The 23,680-nt window shown below is 38.0% G+C and overlaps 1 protein-coding gene across 1 annotated transcript in view; it reads right to left on the reverse strand.

Moving 5' to 3' along the window:
- The window catches only part of LOC117605745 (alkaline phosphatase-like), a 162,731-nt gene continuing 139,051 nt past the window's right edge, over positions 1 to 23,680 (reverse strand). The window contains exons 8-9 of the mRNA XM_034327417.2: positions 10,877 to 10,998; positions 1 to 6,910 (exon numbers count right to left, since the gene is read on the reverse strand). Coding sequence (XP_034183308.2) covers positions 6,515 to 6,910; positions 10,877 to 10,998 — 518 coding nt within the window. The 3' untranslated portion in view covers positions 1 to 6,514. The remainder of the gene's footprint in view (positions 6,911 to 10,876; positions 10,999 to 23,680) is intronic.

A 23,680-nucleotide genomic window follows, 5' to 3' on the forward strand; every position in this document is an offset into this window, starting at 1 on the left:
ATTCGTGTTCACATTATTTACAGAAATATATTTATTTCTTTACATGTATATCGGTGAGCTCGTGTTTCTATTTCGCGTTTTGGTCTCACGTATGAATCGCGTTTACAATCGATTCGCGACGATAATTATCTTAACGTTAAGTTCGGTTCCGTTAGAAACTAGGCTCGTTACTTCTCACACTCACACACATACATACGTGCAATTGCACATGCGCCAGGTGAACACGACGTATATTAACATATACGGTTTCGAGAAACGTGATCAACATCTAAAGCCATTAGTTTTCGTCTTCTTTATCTACGAATATCGTGCCCAACGGAACGGTAATCATCATTCCTTTTCGTTTCCATCGTTATCGTTATTTTAGTGATTTTCGTTATTTTTTCGTCGGGGTGCAAGCTGTTGTTCCATAGTTTCAGTGTACTCTAATTTATTCGACAGCTAAAGTGTAAAGTATTACGTATGATGCTAATAAAGAAAGAAAGAACGTACTTTCTCCTCTTGTGATTTTGGGATCTAAAACTACAAGAAACATGGAACAACACTTCTCCCTTGGTACTGTTTGTACAGGGTGTCTCAAAGTAAAACCATCAAAGTAGAAATAAAAAAAAATGTATACACATCGATTCACAAACGCTTTATAAAAAAAGTTATAACAAAAATATGAAACCTAAACGTAATTGTTGGTATAGTATTATAAATAGGCCGGTGATGTTTGCTATTTAAAATGATGACACGTTGTCTGAATACAATTCAACAATACTAGATTAAAAATTGATTGTATAAAATCAAATCTTTACCATTTTATACGGTCGGTTTAAGTTTTATCTTGTACCCTCCAATATACTTAACACGTTGACTGCCGAAAAATAAAAAAATGAAAGAAAATTTATATTTGCATTAAAATTATATTACGTAGCAAGTGAAGAGTTTAATTTAGAAAACGAAATGGTTCCATTCTGAGCGATAACGCGTCTGACTACACATGGATATTTTCACTGTGACAGTCAACGTGATAGCGAACCACCTTTTGTTCCTGTGTTTCATAAAATATACTGGTCCAGATTAATCTTTGTGCCACATTGTTGCAAAAGAATTGCTCGAATCGTTGACATTCACCTGTCTACGACCACAAAGATTATTTACAACATATTTACGACGGTTTCACCGACAGCCATGCTGGTGAAGCTTTTATTACACGCTTTTATTCGCGTTCAAAAACGTTTGCTATCGGATCGATGACCAGCTGGTAAGAACACACGACTGTAAAACGGATCGTAAGAAACAAGGCAATACTTGCTCCGTATTTGCATTCTCGCCGAGTGTTGCTTCTTCGAATGATCGCGAGAAATGCAAAGGATATTCGTTGTCTTTTCGAACAGAACAGTTGGATCACTTCGCAGACAATATGTCTTGTAGAAGCATCGCTTTTATAGCCGTCTTGCGACAAAGAGATCGTACCAGGAACCGTACGCTTCTGCATTCATGCTCAAAAGTCATAAGACACGTACTAAAATTTCACAAAGGCCCCGTTATATCAGCAGCGCAATTAAAGAATTTAAAAGAAATATTTGTAAAAATGTCAGTAGGGAATAAACAAGATAATAACAAAATTTTTTTTAAATTATTGCGCCACTGTTTTACATAATAATATAAATCAATCACAAGCGAATATACAGGGAATTTTTTTTACCACTTATATAAAAAATTAAATTTTAAATTAAAATTATTATTTAATATATATATGTACACCTTTCAAATAATCGTAGAATGTCATAAAAGACGTCGAGTGTTCAAGAAATACAAACACAAGAGTTTCTAAACGAGACATGTCCAAGATTCGCGTCGATGAAAAAGGTACACAGGATCACGTTCTCAATTTCCCGAAGTCTTGTTCAGAAATTGAAGCTCTGTACGTATAAGATCGGAATCGAAGCTAAGTTTTGAGTCTTGACTTACTGTAAATAGAGAATCACCGTCGGGATACTCCTCTACTCGAACATTTTATTCTCGTCAATGATCCTTGACCGAACGTAAGAAATCTAATACGCTGATGCAACGTAAGACATTTCTTTGTCCTGGAAATGCTATCCTTCTTTCGGATAACGAACGATACCGGAGGTCGACAGGAAAAACGTCCTCCCTTGTAATTCCCTCGGTATCACGCGGAAACACATGAGTTTCATCAGTGGATCCACGAACAACCTCCACCGAAGAGTGTATACGTACTTAGGTCAGTTAAATACAGGGCGAGTCTAAAGTGGAGGGTTTCCTAAATGAAATAAACATTTGAGAAGGAATCGGTTTTGAGAAAATTTAATTCGAAGATTATTTAGATACTCATCAGTGTTTCCCATGATTGAAATAGCTCACTACAATGAGTGAGCTACTTGCTTCCGGCAGCAATTTATACGCATTGTGCTGATGCTTTCTTATTCATTGTCTGAGAAAGTTGTTCAAGTACTTGCGCGTGTTGTCAGAGCATTGAAAGTTCACTAAGTCTGTTTAAGATGGCTCGCGAATGCTTGTTTGATGAATATGATAAATTTAAATGGATTTGGATGAATTTCAGAGGGAAGTTTGTTAGGGAAAAAAGTTTCTTTTTCAATAATGTTGAACTTTTGCGGTGACTTAAAAGTGTTTCTGAATATTGCAGAATTTTTTAATTGCAAAACGCATTTCCATTAGAATTTACTTCACGGAACGATGTTCTTTGTTTAAAATTATGGTAAATAACGGAGTAATATTTTTCTGAGTTTCATATTTCCTTTTGTAACCCTAATATCTCTCTTTCATCTTATCATACTAGGATGCAAATTTCACAGAATAAAAAAGAAGAGGAATATTCAGAGAACTACATTGAAGTTGCTCGTTTCGTTGCGCGGATGATTCTTCATTACCTGTCTACCTTTTATTAGAATATTCTTAGCTCACAGAGCTCTGGCTTTCACGGTATACTTCTGTCGGTGACAAAAACGTTGCGGATTATTAAGAATAACAAAAATTGCAATTTTTAGAATTAACGAACAAAAGAATGCAAGCACAGCGTTAGAATTTATTGGCTATTAGAAGTATGTTACACACGGGGGATTAATTTTGAAATAGCTGCGACAGTTTTTCATCGTAAACAGGGTGGCTCAAAGCAACAAGATTCCAAAAAGTAATACCAAAAAAATCAATATAAACGGATGGAAGAGTTGGAGCGTTTCTCGTTAAAGTTCCGCAACTAGTCGAAGCAAACGTATTTCCGAAACTTCCCGATTAACCCCGTCGAAGATGTTTTTTCTTCCGGAGTTTCGCTCACGGGTTCGCGAAATCTTTCCGCAAAACTTTGCGGCTAAGTTTATTTGCTCTTGAATGTCTGCTCATTGTTCTACCCTCCTCATTGTCTTCCTCCGAAGCGCTATATAAATCTCGTCGTTGTCATTTCTTAAAATCTTTCGCGCTTTTTCAATCGCTATCAGCTTCTTTTCTGATAAAATAGAAAAAAAAGTTCACGAATCTCCTGAAATTTCGCTCGAATTTCATATTGTAATTTAATAACATGGAAAATTGCAATAATAATAGTAAGTTTAATTTTCGAATTTATGATAAGAATAATAGCGCCTTTGAAACTCGTTATAACGATAGAAATGATTATAATTTCCATGCAATATTGATAATGAATTCGATACCTGGGCATCATCAAATACCGAAATGACTGCCCTCGTAAATGACTCGCTCGCATGAAGTTGTAGTGCTCGGATATCCCTGTGCGTAATACACAGGAGAGTTGTTCATTTCAGTTTCTACTGCAATTCCCTTGTTGCTAGCCGGAAATGGAACGGTTTTGTTAGCGACCCTCGATCTTGTACTCTGTGTAACGCGAACAAGCGGAAACATCCTAGACGCGATTAACATCGTTGATCTAACATCACTCTAATGAGATCGGTTTGAGATCAATCTTGCGAACTTAAAAATAATCTCCTTGAAAATGTCTTAAAGAAAAAGCGAACGAGTAACATTGTCACTCGCATACCCCTTTCTATCGCGTTACTTTGAAGTTTCACTTACGAACACTTCATCATCGAGCGAGAAATTCCTTTTAAGTCGAATTAAGTGGAACGAGTTTCATTTCCACCGAATTTCCCACCTTTCGCGAAAATTAATTTTACCTGCACTTACGTTCTCCTCGGAACGATACAACGAACACTTTCGGCTCGAAGCTATCGCAAAAGCAAACTAATATCCGACAGCGATGACGACTCCGATAGAAATTCTGATGTGAAATTTCAAGGAGAATATCGAAGGCAGTATTACATTTCCGGCTACTTTGTACAAAGTAAGCTTTGTTCGAGAATGAAAGTAAAAAATAAGAAACTATTCAATTTTCAATTCATTATTAATTTTTCATTTTTATCCCTTTGAAGAAGAAGTTAATGGTAAATGCTAGTAATTCTATTTTCAAATGTTTGCAAATTTTTATCATTTTTTCCATCGTTTATTCAGCATGTAATTGCTGGAAAAAAATTCGTTTGCTAACAGTAATTGTTTTTATCTTCAGAGATCTTTCATTTGAAATCGAAGCACTTGAACCTCTCAAGAATGCCTTTTTCAATTCAGATAGTAATCTAGGGTTAAAGTGAATCTGATTTCACGGCGCGGGAGGTCGATTCTCATCGTTTGCGTCACTTCCGATCGGTTTCGAAGCGTTTTCCCTTTAATCCTGCCCGTTTTCTGCACTTTCATTCCCAGTACTGCCAATCTAATCGTCCCTCTGATCGACACGTGATCTTAAAACCGTGCGTTTCCCGAAAATTCCACACATCTGAGACCGCTGTTATACTCGACTTTGTGAAAAGGAATTATCATAAATTTGAATTAAAACGTGCTTTTCTTTCTAACTTGCGGGAGATCGTTTTCGAACCTGAAAATTACTATTCGAATACCGTTGGATGAGACCATTATAACAATTTCAATATTATTTGCATTCGAGGCTGTTCAGAAAGGTGAATTTGTTCGAGGAAAATTGGGAAAATTGCTTGAACAGATTTTCTCGATCGATTCGCGCTAAGGTTTCGCTGGTTCTTCTTTGAACGCTGAAATCTTGGATGGCAGTGTTCGCTCGAAGAATCCTTAAGAGACCAGGTTTTCGAACACATGTAACATTCAGCAGTTTTTTTACCCTGGTGATCCTTTCCTTAAACGGTTCTCATAAAGAGTACTCCATTTTGAAAAAATTCTTAAGAGAAACACAAAAGCAGTGAATGATTAATTAATAGCGTTAAACCACCCGATCATGATTTTCTTGTTTCGATAAAATTTTGAAGAAAATAATAAAGAATGCAATCGAATTGCTTAACAAATTTATTCTTCGATGACTTGGTACTTTTTTGTTATTTGTATCAACGATACAGCAGTCGCACTTGATAGTTTTTTTCGAGAATTTAATTCATTCCTGCTCGAAAAACGGAGATTCTGTGACAATCACTTCTACAATGGATTTTATTCGACGAATTTCAAGGAAATTCCCCGACACTTTGTTTCGACGATCAACACAATGTCTGTCCCATCGCATTTAACACCCTTTTAATCGAACCGAATCGACTTTATCCGAACTCCTTTCACGGTTCGACTGAAGTATCCTCGTCACGTAGCACTTGTAAACCTCATTTAGATCCTGCGAGCGGTTTGAAAGTTGTCAAAGTTCATCGAGCAGTTTTGGAATAGTCATTACCGTCGTAGATTGTTTCCTTAACCGTTTCGAATATTTTCATCGCGTAACTTTAAATTCTTCGAAAATTTATTCAAAAACTTGCTCTGGCTCATTTTTCAACCGAGTTTGCAATCGCAAAAGAGAATAGTCAAACTGTCTTAAACAACGTCGCATCACTCGATGAGTCTTGTAACACTTTTACAACACTTGTTAAAATTCAATTAAACGCATTCTAGCGCGATTCCAAAGCTCCCGAAAATCGTTCATGATTAGGTATCATTCGTTGATCCCTGACGCTGATTAATCGGTAGTTCCCTCTGTACACGTACGTCCAACGTAACACGAGTCTGTTGCCCGGAAGAAGTTGGATAGAACCGGAATTAATCCTGTCTCCCTTCGAGGTGACGTAACAGCGCAACGGGATAGGGGACAGTTTATATGTCACGTAGGTTAACCCTGTTCAAGCTACATCCTTGAATCTTCCAAGCGTAGAATAGACGTTCTTCTATCTCGAGGCACGATACGTTGAATCATTGATAAATTGTACCTAATATTCCTCTGTAAGGAAATTCGAATTTGATGGAAATCGTGAATTCTCTTCGAAAACCTCCGTATCTATAAATTCATCGTTTGCCCTGATTAATCACAGCTGCATTCACTTTTCTCGTGCTGTTTAATACTCGAAATCTCTCAGGACGTTGGTGGCTCGTTAGGATCACCTGTTGTCTTAATAGGGCAGATTAGAGGGAGGCTTCTTCGGGAGGTTTCACCTGGAATGTGTAACAGAGAGGCATTCACCGGAGGAGGCTGAAACGGGCATTAACTGGTTGCGTCTAGGTGGGAGGGCAGTATGGCGAGGATAAGGGAGAGCAAGAGAACACTGGTCAGCGAATGGCAGCTGGTCGTTTCAAGGGACGCGGCGGATTTCGTGGGTGGATTTCTGGCCTGGTCATTCATCACGTCGCTGGATATCGCGGCGCTGTTCGGCTCCGCCGAGGGACAGCTTATCGGGACGCTCATTGTGTCGTTGCTGGAGGTGGAATCTCGAGAGCAACGGCTCGCATGGTGACCCAGACAGGCGGCGTACGAGATGGCGTGAGGTATATAGCTCTGGTCGATGCTGCCGGAGAACAAGACATTGGCCAGAGGACCGATGGCGAACACGGGCACATCCTCTCCGCCGTGTGTCGCCCAGGCTCGTGGCACTCCTGCTGTCTGGAAAGCCAGAATTGATATTTGATTGTCGGTTAGCGGAATTTGATTTGGGGAAACACCTTACATAACGCTTAGCGATGAAATGGATAAGTCATGTACCTTTGATAACTTTAATATTAATATTATGCCATAAAGTTTGTTAATTTTTATATCGACATGCAAATACTCTGCGTAGCAGAAGGGTTAAACGGGATTTCCGTTAACGCCTCAACTACGTACCACGTCACATGTAAATTTTCATAGGAATTCAAATAGCGAAATAGTTACAGTTATTGAATAACCCGGAAGATCCTTAAACGATTAATTTCCCCTCGTTTCATCTACCTAACTATTCCTTAATATCAAAGCGTACGCTTTTGTAATCCGTGTCGAAAGGATAATAATCACGGAACAGGTACGATATATCGCGCAATAAATTTCCAACCGGTTACCGCGATTTGCCTGCGTGAACGAAATTCCAGCCGGCGGCCTCGTTACCGAGGGCAAGCTTTGCAAGCCTGCAATTTCGACCTTGTAATTATGATGCACGAGCGAGCGGCACTAACATTCTGCTGTAACCAGCTTGTCACTTTGTTCGGGGCGCAATGTTTTCGACGCTGCTAGGGGATGCTTCTTTGATTCGTTTCGCTCGTTTCCGTTCTCGTTTTCCAGTTCTGCCGCGAGGAAAGAACGGAAGAGAAGGAGGAAAAAAGAAAGACGCCTCACAAGGGTACTTTTGCTCTGCGCCCCACGGTTGAAGCCCTTTGGCACGTTCACCCCGCGATCAATTGAAAGGGTACATCCTGATGTACGGCAGGGTTGCGCCCGGCTCGTGTGCTGGTAATCTTTGTTTGCAAGGAAACTGACAATGGTATTAGCGAGCTCACCAACAGATTTTTATCGGATATACAAGTTGGAAATGCGCGTAAAATTTTCATCAAATTCGGAAACTCCGGGAAGTATTTACTTGAGCTAGTTGAGTTGAAATTGACACCTGGCGAATATTAGGTGGCCAATTTGATCAGAAATAAGAAAATAAATTTAATAGAAAATGTTAGAAAATTGTTCTTGCAGATATGTAGTACATCTTACAATTAGTGAAAATTTTATGGAATTCTCAGACAACTGGTCAAATCTATCTCGATCATATAAAGATGTATATTGTTTGCATAAATGAACAATTATTCTTCTTTATCCTATAAACATCGGGTAAAGTTATGTACTAAACTAGCAGCAACAGCGTTCTGCGACCACTGAAGTGATCCGACATCTCTTTCCTCGTGTACGTTTTCTCGTGGAAAGTTGGCATAATTTATGACACGATGCCCAGAGGGCCAGTGTTACACGTGCAACTCACAGGACGCTCGTATCGTAAGATTTTTCCGAAGCTTCCGGTTCGTCTCAGGTTCCGTGAATGATGGGGCCATAGGAGCTAGAATTCCTCCTCCTATTTCCTGTTCTTCTCGTTCAGGAAATCTTTATAACTCGTGTCATCGTTTTCTATGGTTTTTCAAACGATAAATAAAATGAAAAGTATTGGAAACTTGCCGCTGTTCTTGTATCCAGAAAAATTCGAATCATTTTTGTTATAATTCAATCAACCGATTGGTGGTTTAAAAATAGAATTTTAAATAATGTTTATTCTATTAACGAAGACTACCTCTTTAAGATAGAAAATTCATTTTCTCTAATTTATGCGTCGGCACATCCAGCCGCAACGACGACGAGGTACACCTCGAGGAACCTCGTAAAACGTCGAATGAAAGAAAAGAAGTGGTAATCCCAGGAGAGGTAGCTCTCTTACGATCGTTCCACAATTGTCCCCGAAATGTACGGTCTGGATGGTACGATATTTCGAGGAATTATTGTCGGTCCGAGGGTGAACGTTAAATATCTCCGAGCGGTGCAGTTGTCATCCATCATCCAGCCATTCGAATTGAACCTTCCTTAGAAACTGCATCCCATAGAATCGTTCAGCTTTGTCGGTGCCTCGTGAACGGAAACGATATTCCTTCATTCGGAATGTAAACAGAGTTATCGGAGCGTGCAACAACTCGATAAAGTTGATCAATCAAACAGCAATTGTAAAAGTAATTTGAAAAGCTCACGCGAAATTACTCGCGGATTTATCGGTCTTATCATTTTACTTCGCCCTCGATTGAACTGGGCAAGAATAAAATCCACTATCTTAGTTAGCTATCTTGGAAAATCGTAAAGGAAATGGATGATGAACTATTAAGAGGTTTACGTGGGAACGATGCGGTATTTTCTTGTACTGTTAGGAAAGCAATCATTGATTTATTTCAGTTCTTTTCTCTAAACGAACGTTTTGTATTCGAAGAAAACGGAAAGGAAACTCGATATAAGTTACAGATTTTGGAACACTATTCTAAAGTTTTCAATAACGAACACAATGATCATTTTACCACGTTTGCAATTTTATTCACAATTTTAATAAAAAAGGTAATTTTTGGCAAAGTACAATTCCTTGGCTCAAAGCTAGAATTTTAATTACAGAATTTTCTGAAGTATGTCAAAGACTTGTTTAATGGGAAAAAAATAAAATAAATAGTAGCCAAGTATCTGATATTCACGCGTTCAAAGCGTTTCGCGGGAAACAATCAAATGTGTTACGAAGGGAACGGTCACTTTAATGAACGCGAAACTTTCATTGTTCCACGGATTTTCTTTCTTTTCCGTTGCATATTTTTTTTCCTTCCAGTCCTTTCGCACGCGGATTCAACGCACACTTCATTTTTCTGAAACTGGGTTACCAGATGATTCTATCGACACTGAATCGCGTTTCTCTTTCAGTACGGCTTAAAACTGGCAAAGGGGAACGTGGCCATTGAGAAACTGAACATTTATACATTAATTAACGCATAATTGTTAGACCCGAGGGGAAATTTCTTTTTGCGAAACGTTTGATTAATCGATTACTACGCGATGGAGGCTTTTTAAGAAAAAAATTAATCAAACGAAGGAAAATATTAATATATTCGAGATTGAAACGTTTTTACGTAAAAAGCAATATTTTTTCTGATTATTATAACTCTTCAGTTATTTACTTTTTATATTGATCTGAAACTAACATCAGTTTTAATTATTATTCCGGAGTTCTAATTTGAAACTAGATCGTACGTGTCTATGCATTGGCTTTGAATATATTAATCACAAAATATTTCTTGTTTTATTTTTAATTCTTTTCTGTTCACGTTGCAACCTCAGCAAATTTTGGGGTTTACGAGAATCGAACGTTTGTAGCCAAAAATTAAATCGATCAGAAAGAATTTCAATTCTCAGATTGATTCGGAAGAAATTGTGAAAGATAGAAGAGCAGCGATGATAAAATATGACTGAGAATTTGGTCGAATCGAAGATGATTGATCCGAACGAAATACTTCGTGAACTGTGAGTAAATCTTTCATCGAGGGTCATCGATGATCGGTGCCATATTCGAAATACTCCTATTTCCAATCAACGAAGACCCAGTTCCATCATTCACGGGTTAAGAAAGTGAAAATGCATTGGAAATCAGCACGAGATATTGTCACTATTTTTCATTTCGCTTCTTTTACGTCAAAGAGTACCTTTAAATATTATCTGTACGCGTTAATGAAAAATTTCAATCTTTCAAAAATGAAGCCACATTTTTCATATGTATATAAGTACATAGAATGAAACAATCGATGCTTTGTAGATAAGTCAGAGATTATCAGGCCGGAAGATGAACCGATCGTCGTGATCGTAGAATCTTGAAAGGAACGAAAGCGAGTAAATGAAAGATAGGAAGAGGGTGAACAGGGACAAGAGGGTGGAATATATGAGGTTCGAAGAGTTTCATCGAATATTTCGCGAATGGATTCTCGACAGTGCGTGATGGATTTTTAAACGTGCCCCCGATATTTCCAATTCGAACATTTTCCGATCCAATAAACAGAGCGCAGGTATCGTGGTGAGCGGTGAAAATGAGCTGGCCTTCTTTACCTGAATGGAATCCTTTCCAGCCTCTCGTAATATATTCCTCGGCTGCGTGTATCCAGGCCCATTGCTATACAACAACGTTGTATACGGTTGTCCATCAACATCCGACATCTTGCTGTCAGAACCTGAAGCGGGAAAAGAGCACGCGATTAGTCCATCAATCAGGGAAATATCACAGACGAGAGGGTTGTAAATAGAGGGTAGATTAAACGGGATTCTGAGCATCGTTCCAATGGTTGTTTCATGAGGGGTACTTGTTGGAACGTATGGGGGATGAAGACCATAAAATATTATTGTGTTAGGTCGTCCCATAAGTTCCTACCGTCCTTCACATTGATGTTCAAAGTAAAATATTGAACCTACCCTTAAGTATTCTGAAAGAACATTCTCCTCTATGAATTTCCATTTTTAGAATAAAACTATCATCTTGAATTTTGTTTTCAAAATTTCTTTAATACAAAGTGTTGAAAATGAATTTTTACTGTACCCATGATTTTTCTCATGAGTTTTTTAAATTTTCTTTTGTAACTACAAATTTTCTAGAATTGTAAAACGGAACGTTCGATGGTTTGGTAGACAAGAATGGTAGAAAGCTGGAAACTGAAGCTAAGAAAATGAAGGAATGCGAGTTGCGTCCGGGATGGTAAAGCATTCCGGAAGTTCTCGGGGTTAAATCCTCTTTAAACACGCTTGATTCTCGCGTCTAAATGTTTTGAGAGTTATCCGGGATCGCGATGAAGCATAAAAAGAATTCTTTCGTAAATTCCGCGGTCACGATTGGACCGTGAATTAAACGGCGTTTAAGTCGCTATCAAATGCCGCAAAACATTTAATTGTTGGAAAAGGCGGAGGCCAGTGTTTCATGAATAACTTTCAGCGTTCAGCTTTCGGTGGGAAGGAAATAGAGGAGGAAAAAGCGTAACGGTGAGTGAAGAAGACGTAGAGGAAGCGGAAGAATGGACTCGAGGGCATGCCCGGTGGCTGCTATGTTTTATTCAGGAGCGTCCTCTTCCTTTAGTTGGAATCTTCAAAAATAGACCGTCGACGTTTCACGCTGTCTGTCGTTTAACAATGTATAATTTAACCGTTTATTTGCCGTGCAAATTGTAACGCTGACATTAAACTCTGTTTCTCCATAAAGATCCCGACGATTTCATGTTTTCCACCGACGGTTGCATAAATTTCGTATCGTTCGATAAAACCCGGAAAATGAGACAAGAAAATTTTAACAAATCTATGTAGATCCGTCGGTTCCAAGTTTCGGAAGTTATAGCGTTTCGAATATCAAAATTTTGCAGGAATATTAATTTTTCGGATCCCTTTCTTCTCTCCATGAATTTTATTAGTTTCACACATTTGCATTCATAGCTTGAAACAATCTGTGCGACATAGACACAGCAGCGATAGTTTATTACTGCCGGTTGAAAAGGAAAAATAATCTCTGGAAATTTCAGCTCGCGATTTATCGTCGTGGAAATGGTTGGTCAGTTTCAAAGTAGAGCACAATGGAAGCAATGGAACACACATCACCTCGCATCTATTTGACTTTCGGTGATCGTTATTAATCGTCCCTTTAAATAACGCTCTTCGCGGTCAATTGTTTCAGCGGAACGCTCTCTGAAATAAAGTATAGAACGTAGCCGGTTCTCTGGATCCGACTGTTCCAGAATTCTTTTTTACCTCTACCACCAAATCGCTCGCGGTTAGTTTAAACTGATCGTTATTTAATTATGTTCAATTATTCAGTTTGCCCGCGTGCCATTCAGCGGGAATAAAATCGAGTTTAAAACGTCAGAATTCCTTTTGAACTTCGCGTTCTTCCGTTCGCTTTGCTAAATCGCTCGTTTGCTCATTATTGAAAAACAATTACCCGATATTTCCGTGTAATTCAATATATTACACGCTCGAATCTTGTAACACTGTGTGTGTAATAACGCGAATTTCTCTGTATTAATTTTTAAATCTCTCATCATTGAAATTGTACTATTACAGAGAGATCTGTAACATTTAATTTCCGATTGAGTAATTAAAAGCACTGATTTTCACGGTTTGTTTTCCGCGTATTTAGCACGCTATTCAAAAACGCCTGAATAAGGTGGAAACGTTTATGGCTCGTAATCTGCTGCGAATAGCTACCTACATCGTATCTCTTTTATCGAGCAAATTAAACGACAAGATTCGTCGACGAAGCTAAGAGCTTTTGTACCCATTCTCGATGCCTTCTCGACGTGAGAGCTGAGCAAAGTATCTTCCATAACGTCGACGTCTTGTAAATTGAAGAGCCTATTCTAAATGATTGGACTCGTTTCTCCTTATGCAGACATTCAACGAATTGAAAATACAATTTACTGGCAAATATTGTCAAATGTAAATGCTTTGACTTTGTTCCGCTTAGATTGAAATTAATTAAATCTTCCTTAACCAGTAATATTAATATGAAAATTGCCATCCAACATTTCACACGAGTTAAACTTAATTATTGAAAATAATTCAAAGTTACTTGCCCATCGTTACTTGCACCAAAGAAATTTGATTTTCATCAAAGGGGATATAATAATTTGAATTTTGATTGAAAAGTTTTCTAATAGTTTCGTGATCTCCTTTGTAATTGCGCCCTTAGGGCTGGATGAAACTATAGAGGAAAGAGATCTCCAGGATCCTTCCATCTAAACATATCACTGCTCGAAAGGGTCGAAAGCAATTTCTGTCCGGTCTTTTCAGAAACTACTCTCCTTGTGAAAATAAAAAAAATAGAATTAAATTTTTTTTCCCAGTAAATGGCAGTTATTTCTTATACCAAGCTTAGAGAAGAATAAAATTCACGATTATATCTCGAAACTTGGTCTGCCAGGTAAATCGGTAATTTTTTTGTCCCTAACTAAGTAGTTGTCGAATCTCGTAAAAGTGTCGGTAGTAGGAAAATTAATAACTAAAGCTTCTTAGCAGATGTCGATACAAGGTGTAGCCTCGTTGAACATGCTTTTTCCGCATTAAAGAAACGTCTGGCATCGTTTTCGTTGCGCGAACGAGGAGGGTGTTGAACAGGGAGGCGTAGACCACCCTCGTGGACGACGCTATAATGCTTTATGTAATACAGTTGAGCCGATTACGCGGTGGCATTCTGCCATTAAATATTAATTACCACGTTGAAACATCGTGCATTAGTGGCGGGGTCAAGAGTAGCAGGGGAAGCAATTGGAGAAGTTAAACATACAGGCACACGTACAAGGATATACAGTGCGGATAAAGCGAAATACAGGTCGATAATAGAAGCGCAGCTGCTGTGACCCAACAAAGAAACTCGTTTCGTCTCTTCTATACCGAAGGAATTGCACGACTTTACAAAAGAATCGGAAACGAGAGTTCGAAGGATCATTACAAGTTAAGATTATCTTCTACTCAATTAGAATAAATTGAAGTATAATGAGTCGCTATTATAATTCTAAAATAAACAAAAATAATAATGTTTCTATCAAAAATTAATCGCCCTATATTCCTCCAAATAATTGTAACTTCAAATATCAGATTAATTTTCTTGAAAATTTCTGGCGCACCCTTCGATCGTTTTAGAAATATGTTCTTCACCTTCAACCTTCTTTTCTACTCACAGCTTAGAACCGTAGCTATATTGTGCACATTCTGGCGATAAAAAAACGTCTCTAGAGCTCTTTCTCTAAAAAATGAGGGCAAGTGATCGGAAAGTTCAAGATGAACAGAGAGATATCAAGCGTCGTCCTTGAATTGATTAAATTAATGCTTAAAGCCAGGCGAATCTAATCCACGATTTTCTAACTGAATTTATTTTTATATAGTTTAAGAATACCTAGAAAAATACTAACCAATATTTTTTTCTTTTCACAGAAACAAGTCCAAATATTGAAGCTTTTCCCTGGAAAGGAACGCACTCTGCAAGGTAAGTGAATCCTTCGTCTGACTATATACGTTCCTATTTTACTTGTCCGACCAAATATCCCTTATTCTACTTGCTCGACGCGTCGAGTGGTATAGCGGATAGAGCCGGGTGTAGTCGATCGCCAATGGCGTCCAACGTGTTAATAAATATCTCAGTAGAAAGGGGGCGATGTAGCGCGAGCGATTTAAGAGCGCTTATCGGAAGAAGGGACAATCTATCAACGTTAATCTTCCGGTACAATTGCTGTCGGACGTGGCGAGGTAGCGGGCAATAAGCTTCTCGCGGCTGCTGGTGTTCGTGTGGCCGAGCGGAATGCGATGCTTCGGAAGTTCATTGGGCAGGCCAGAAGTTCTCGGAATGCAGGGAACTATAGCGAAGGATAACCTTCGTTGGGTGGTGGCTCGGGGATCGTTTATAAATCAGCTCTCGGATGCGTCCCTCTATCACGAGCCGTTCGAACACGTTTCACCCTCGTTCCGGTTGCATGCACGCTTCGAGTCAGCCCCATTAACGGGCGACTATATAAGATCACGAAAGCGCATCCCAGGGACGCGAAAGTTATGCGATGGCAGCGGCTCACGAAAGTGGATCCGTTCCCCTTCTTAGAACTTAAATTAGAGAATGCAAGGCTGAACGAGATAGTAGGAGGTCCGTTTTTATGCCGGGACACGGATTCTTTGACATCGCCGGACACGTTCCAATTTTCCTCGCTAGTTTCGTAGCCGGTTGACGATGTAGTAAGCGTTCGAGTAATCGAATCGTTAGGGAATCCATCCACTGCCACCTTTCATCCTATTTCAGTCTCCTTTGTACCGAGGATCGTAGCACAAAAGGACGTTAAGGTATCTTCTTTACGGACCGTTGTTACCTTGTATATATTTGTCGTGAATTGAAAAAGGATTTCTTTGATGGATGTTTTCCGAAAGGAGCTGCTCGTCTAACGCGGTTAAAGCGATTGTTGTTCTTGGTGATTGAGAAGAACATTTCGTAGTGTTAAAGGGTATCAGAAATATTGTTCGGTTTGGATTTCTCTGTGGATGAGTTCCTTCATTTAGCGAATACACTTCAACCCTTTGAGGTGAATCCTTCGAGCCTCTGAATCTATTCATCAAAACGATTCGGACATAATCAAACTGTCCTCGGCTATCACTTCCATACCATAGGCTCGCCATTTGCGTCGAATCGACAGAGGGAAAATCAATTCTCATTGTAAATATCCACCTGACCAAGCGGCCCTTCGAAATCACCAGGACAACGAGACACGTCGCTCGGCCATTCGTTCCAATTGTAGCCGGCTATCAAAGCCGGGGAAACGACGATGCATCGGTGCCAGTCCGGGCCCAGTCGTCGATCGATTCGTTTCAACGAAACGGCCCTCACTTTCGTCCGTATGTAGCCCGGATGTCAAACAACCGAATCCCTTCGATTTGTTCCCGCGAGACACACTTCGCAACGAACAGGAATCGACGATTCCGCCGTGGATTTCGCTGAAACTTTAATCGGCCTATCGCGTCACAGCCAGCCTGATGTTTGACACTGTCAGCCGCGGGAAGTCGCGCGGGCACAAAGAAAGAGCTATGTTTCCTGCTATCATAAAGCTGCCACGTCACCGTGGCATGTTTATTACCCTGGTGGATAACGACCAGACGAACGACCGCCATTCACGAACTTACCGAAGCAATAATAGAATAACAAGGCGAGAGGGTGTGTACTTTCGCGGAGCTATAGCTCGTTCTTTTCTAGGGGATGCTTTCGAATCAGAACGCTAGACGAGTTTCGGTCATTACCTTCGGTAAGATAAGGATAAGTTTCGGGGATACCACCGAGGCAAATCTCCGTTAAATTGTGTTTCTTTTTTTCTTCTTCTTCTTTACCTTAACCAAGGATTTCTGTGCCCAAGTGGCGGGATGGCGGGTTTGATAACAGGCAGTAAAAAGAGAACCACGGAAATGCAGGGACGTTTTGAAAGGGACCGGAAACGGGCGTGGAAGAGGATTTATTTAAACGATTTAAGCACAGAGTTTTTTTAATGAAGGAATCTCATTTGTTTTTTGTTTTTAATATTCTCGGTTAAAACCTCTGAACCATTATTTTTGTTATATCAATTTCAGTCATTTTTATTTCTCTTTCAACTAAGGAAATTGCTGAGGAATTTTAGAATAATTGAAATTTCATTTTGGCTCTCTTCAGGTTCGTCTTTATTATTTTTTATATATTATTAATTTCTCGTGTATTTTATTAAACTATTGACAGTATTTATCTATAATGATCGATTTTTCATCGAACACAGTCGGGTACTCTTGGATTGGCCATTTATTTGTTATTGTTATACCAAATTCATCCGAATGTTTCTTTCAATTGTTAACTTGAACGAACATGTATCTCAATTTTTTTGACAGCTGCCGCTCAAAAATTGTTTCCGATTCATTTGCTCTCGCACGTCGACGACCCGTATGGTGCTCTATCAAAAAATATTGGCAAACTTTGCTCGCCAACGGGCTGAAACAGCGAGTGTATGAGAATTACTGGAACGCAAAGTACCTAAATGACGGATGTTTCGGCGGTAAAAGTGAAAAGCAAACGTTTGTGGTTTCAGTCGGACGAAGTGAATGATTGTTTCACTTCGTCCAAGTTGTTATTACCCGGTAATTTCATATTCGAACCGACTGACACTTATTTCTATAGTCGAATTGCTCTTATAACTTTCCAACTTGGAATGAGACCCAGCGTGACATCACGATCCACTACAAATATTCCTATTTGTGTAGCTTAATTTTTTCCTTTTTTTAATTCGACGTGGAAACTATTCTGCAAGTCTCGCTATAATTATTTGTCTAAAGGAAATCAGGTTTTCGTTCATCGGTTCTCTAACTTCAGGATGTGTACATGTTGTTACTACAACGAATTTCAATCAATAAACGTTCAATCAGCAGGAGTTTAATTGTATTTACACAGGATACACGGCGTACAAATAATGAGGTATTCTAGTAATAGAATATTCGAATAATGAGCGAACGGTTAATCAGTGTAATACACTTTAATATAATTTTACGTTAAATGTTGTAACGAAATTACATCGCCGCATGGTTGATTAAGTAATAGTCCCTGATTTATAACTTTGCAGTTCACCGTAATCTCGTTGTAAAATGCAAAACTTTCCTTTACGTTGGCTTTCTGAAACTTGCCGAAATTCGTTGATGCAAATGCAGCTTTCAGTTTCTCTAGCTCACGGAAAGCTGCATAATGTAAAAGATCTTTTTATCTTTTGATGCGAAATTCTAGGGAAATAAACAAGGAGCTGCTGTGAAATGAATTTTATTATAATTTTTTACAACGGAATGTTTGCGAGGACAGGAAAATTTAATTAGCAAATAATGATCAAATAAATTATCAAAGAGAGTTAATTATCTAATCCTTTTCAATCATTCTGAAATTCATTACAAACCTGTTAATACTGTTTTCCATTTTAATGTTGACGACAGACGATCTTCGTCAAATGCAGTTTAAGCAACGCTTTCAAAGCGTTTTATGCAAAAGCTTGAACGAAAAGCAACTCGTATTCTGTGCGAAATCGTGTGAGCAATAAAGGAACGTCTCTCTCAGTAACGTAATTAAACGTAGTCTTTGCCTTCGTTATCGTTGTTGCATTTTACTCGATCTTGACGCATTAAGCGGTAGCGGATCGAATCTACATGAAAATTAATTGAAACTTCATATTGGTAGTCTTAAGGTCAGAAAATTGAGCAAGATACTTGTAAAGATGTTGTAAAGAACCCTGTTGTTTCCTGAGCTCAGTTGAGTTTATCTTAGTTCTTCTTTAGTATTAAATATCAAATTGATAACAAATTAATGCTGAAAAATTATTGCAGTTTTTCTATTGTATTTTGAATACGTCTGCAGCTTCATTTTTTGAATTAATTTCCTTAGGTATGTATAATCAGAATTTAATCAAGTTTCTAATTAATACATTTTTTTAACTTCCTGAAAATTTCTATTAAGAGGAGGATCACAATGTTGTAGAACACAGTATTAGGAATTTTGGTTTAGATTCGAATCAATCCTGAATCTAATGACCTCGCGATCCTAGTATCGGAGATATTGATCCTATAATACCAGCAAATCCTGCAGAATTCCAAGGATTCCTTGCTCTACAGGGACAGTAGGACCTCTCAAATCTTCAGGACTAGTGAAACTCTCGTGTAATTCTCAATGTCATTGATTCTTCTTTTTGCCTTCGTACATCTGAACCTTTTACAAATACTCCAGTTTTATTGAAAATTCTATATATTTTTGGTATCTATGAATTTGTAGAATTCTTAAATAAACTCCAAATCTACATCATCTTCTCAATTCTTCTCAATTCTTCCTTTTTTTCTTTGGTCAGTATTAAAATGTCCTTATTGATCATACACGTCGCTCCTATACGAGTATATATACACATACATGTACGAATGTCTGAATATATCTGTTCGTGTAGAATCTAAGTGAAATGCATTCCTTGCCTTTCCGATCGGTGGTGCGTGATTAAATTTCGTTTCCAGGGGAATGGTATCTATTTGAAAGGTCGACGACGATTGCCATGTTTCCAGAAAATTGTTCATTCTCCGCGGATAACGTAGTCTGAAGAAGTATGATTAGAATGTTGTATCAATACGACCATTGGAACGTTATATAATTTTCAGCAAATTACCTACATGATAGTATGTTGTAGAACTTTTAGATTAGAATTATATTCTAAAAAAATGATTTTTATCATGTTTTCTGTACCTTGTTAAAATTTGCCTTTTAAACAAGTGTAAAGGAGAAGAGTGTTAAAAATTATTTGGCTAACTTCTAACGCCAATTGTTTTGAAATATTTGATGAAAGTGACTTATTTATTAATTTTAAAGAATTCTATTTTATAGAACATATGTGGTTAGCATTTGGGACACACAGAAAGAGAGGATTTTAATGCATCTTATATTGTCAAAGTTATTTCGTTAGTTGCTACTTTCTGGATATTTCTCCTTTGTGGATTTAAGAGTTCCTTTTTTCCATGCAAGTAGACGATATTTCCGATCTCACAATTATTATAGAATGCCAGGAAAGAAGAAAAGCTTGCGTAGAACTCAGACGCGTGTTCTCTATCGTACACGACGCTCTTTGTTTTTCTTGAAATATTTTTCCTACGTGAATCGACTTTCTGCGCCAGCTGCTCTCAATACCGAGGAATAACAATTTTCCTCTAGCTTAAGAAGGTAGAGAAACTCTGAATATGGAAGGAAATTCTTAGGAGGACTATGCGTCCCTTTCGACGACTTCAAGTATATGATTAAATTATATGAAAACACTTCAGATAATATTCCAATTACGAACAATTTTGAATAATAGCACGGCTTTATACAGAGTGCCTCTCAATCGTTAGAACAATGTACCTGGAATATTTCCAATAATATTTAATGAATTAACCCATTAATTTCCAGGGGTCGAAAATATATTATTTTCAAAATAATAGGGAAGAATTCACAGATTTAGAGATATTAACGTTTTTTTTTAGAGAAATAAAAACGAGCGACAAAATAGAGACGTGTCGCTATAATTAACGGGGTGCACTAGTTAGATTTAGAGTTCATTCGTCACACGAAGGGAGTCGACATGTTTTTTCGTGGAAATAGACGGTTTGAAAACTTTCTTCTGGCAGATTTATTCACGAACTTTCTACCAAATAAATTCATGTTTGACACTTATTGCCCCGTATGCTCTCCTACAGACGAACTCTTTCGTATACGACATCTTTGACAGCTGTGTGATATATTCTTCGTGCTGTCAGCCATTATCAAGGATTTTTCAGTACACGTGAAGCTATTCAACGTAAAAGTCCAATTTTTACTGAAAATTTTCAACCATCACTTATCTACATTGTAGTGCATTAACAATCGTAAAACTATTTCTTTCAGAAAAATTATATTATTTAACAAGAATAATATCTCGATTTAAAATAGAGCATTTTAAACCATTTTTACCTTTTCTAAACCCTTCCCAGAGGTTGATTAATGATTCATTTTTTCACTTCATCATAAACATCCACGATCCAATTACAATTGTTACAAAACGACGCAGCGTTAAACCCCCGTTTTGTTGACAATTAATTAACAAAATGGTCGACGAGTGACGTTGCAAAAATACAAATAACATAAATTCATCAAAACGTGGCGCTGTTCGCTTGAAAAATGAATGGTACACTTGTAGGGATCTGAATCATGACACGAAGGTATATTTCATTTATAATCTTCGTATATCATTGAGATCGTATTTCTACTCTATCGAGTCTTTTTCCCTTTTATTCAGATAATTCGAATGTAAAGAGCATTCTTCTCTTCTGAACTAAGCCGGTCGGGGAGGGGTTTCGTGACAGACCGAGTAATTTCGTGCGAAAAGAAATTCAAAGGCATGGAAATGAACTAGTTATACATACTATATAACGTACATTGAATCGAATCGGATCAACTGAGATCCGATCAGATCTAGAAACGAATGTTAGTTTCATTGAAATTCGTGACCACTTTGAAAACAGACGAAAAATCGATTCGATTCGAGAAACGCAAAGGATGCTTTTGAAGGGTGAAATACCAGTTCACCAGTTTGTAACAAAAAGCTATTAAAAGGATCGCATGTCCTTTTAATTGGAAAATTTTTTGTTTTTCTTGCTTTCATCGATCGTGACGTTTTTCTTTTTACATGTATTATATATAATATACGATTTAATCAAACGGGAAGAACTGAATATCGTACTCGGTTTCTTTTCAAGGGTACTTTATATCAGAGTTTTAACAGGTTGCTTAATATTTAATATTAAGTAATATTAAGTATTAAATATTAAATATTTAATGAAGAGCTCTAACATATGTACGATGGTTCAATGATTCTAAAGTAGAGAGTAACAGCGAGATGTTCCTGGATTAATAATTAAGCAGTTACCTTGTATTACTTCTTCGTTCTGCTGTTCTGAGTAATATAACGAGATTGAAGTAAACCACTATCCGTAATTAAAAGTAAAATTTATAAAAATACAGCCTCGTGAAAAATTTCAATCACTTCATAAAATCGTTGCTTTGAAGTTTATTTAAGTTACATTGGCGCTTTGATTATTTTTATTGGAAAGCCTGCAACTATAAGTGTTGTTCAGTTGAAAATGCCAAGAATTATATTTTGGAAAATTTTCACGCTACCAAAATTTCATTCTTTACACTATGTCAGATCCTTTCCGCAAGAACGATGAATAGTTACTCAGGGAATTTAGCTTAGGTAACGATTCGGAGCTTAGCCTTAATCCGATGGTCGTGCAGGCCGGCAAGCTTAGACTCGAGTTAGGGTTAAGAAGGCTATATAAACCCGTCATAAATCCACTGTTAGACCATTTAGAGTGTTTGCACTGCTAGAAGGGGGATACCTTTCGATACTACCTTTTCATAGTATCGTGCTTATTTAATAAACAATTTATATGTAATTATCTCGTTATATGTAAATATTTCTTTTATTTTACAAAATAATATTTATTAAACATCAGCTGAAAATATTTTTCTCTGCGATAATAAATACGCGAACTTCGTTCGTTAGGGGTTTGAAAAAGAGAGATCAATGAACGTTTATCAGTACTAATTACTTCTCATAACCCTTCATCTTTATTTCACTCACGGTTTTAATCACTGGGAAACATTCGACGGGGTCTCACGAACGAGTAATCAAGAAAAGTATTTTCCGTTCGATCGCTTTCATTAATGAATTGTTGATTAAGCAGCATTCAGCAAATTACAAATATGTCAGAATCAAAATTTCAATAATGATTAATTACTGTTAAATTCTAATCTAAAATTGAATTGATCATTTACCAAATATCCTCGAGACCAGAGGAAAGGGAACGATTGAAGATACGATCTCGTCTAAAATTTCGCAGCTAGAGACAGAGATAATTAATCGACTCTTGAAAAATGCAACGAACCGTGTCGCCAGATTAAGTTCCGTCTCATAATTCGCAGCCGCCAGCACAGATGGCTAAATGACGCGGGTGTGCTCGATCGACCGATTAAATATGCTTTAATCTGGGTCGTATCGATGGCGAGGAATCAGTGTGCCGTAAATTGCAATTAAATTCTTAAATGAAGTCCAAGGTGGTGTTGGTTCGCAGCAGGTACGACTTTCATTTCTCGCCGCGGCCATCTTTTATTCGACCCCCGTTGCGTTTCTATGGCCTCGTAACAGCACTCGTAATTTAACGTAATTTGCGGCAAATAAATTATATCCCGGATACGACCGGTTTAATTGCTTCGTCCAACACACTCGCGCCGTGTAAAGTAATCCGATTTAATGAACGACTTCCACTGAAAACATTTCAACTTGCTGCTTTGTCCTTGGAATTCGGCCCTTTTTCCCAACCCTTTCCATCGATAGCTTCTCGATTTCGTTATTCCAGTCTCCTGAACGCGAATCCTTTTCTTTATTTTTTTTTTCTTTCCTTCGAGCACTCGCCTGGAAAGGGGAAACGAATCGACGATGCAATTATAACGAACGATGAAGACATCGTTAAGATGTTTCGTAGAAAGCTTTGCAACGGACTTGATAAAACTTCTCCGGTATCGTGTTCAGAAGTTTATTAAGGTTACCGAGCTGTTTCCACGTGCACAAGATAGCCATCCTCAGATGAAACAATATTACACAGCTAGAAGCTGTTGTCGTCAGACCGAGCAATACGATATTCATGCCGAACCTTTGAATCTTATTAGAAAGAATCCGTAAAAGGGTATTTCCCTTGCCATTCAGTTTTCAATTTCTTTGAATACCTTTCGCCTTGAAGTGCAATGCCACCGACGATGAGTATAGATTCTGGTTAAGATGTGCCCTTTAGAATTGAGCATTC

The sequence above is a fragment of the Osmia lignaria genome, chromosome 14 (assembly GCF_051020975.1).
Source record: "Osmia lignaria lignaria isolate PbOS001 chromosome 14, iyOsmLign1, whole genome shotgun sequence".
NCBI classification, from domain to species: Eukaryota; Metazoa; Arthropoda; class Insecta; order Hymenoptera; family Megachilidae; genus Osmia; species Osmia lignaria.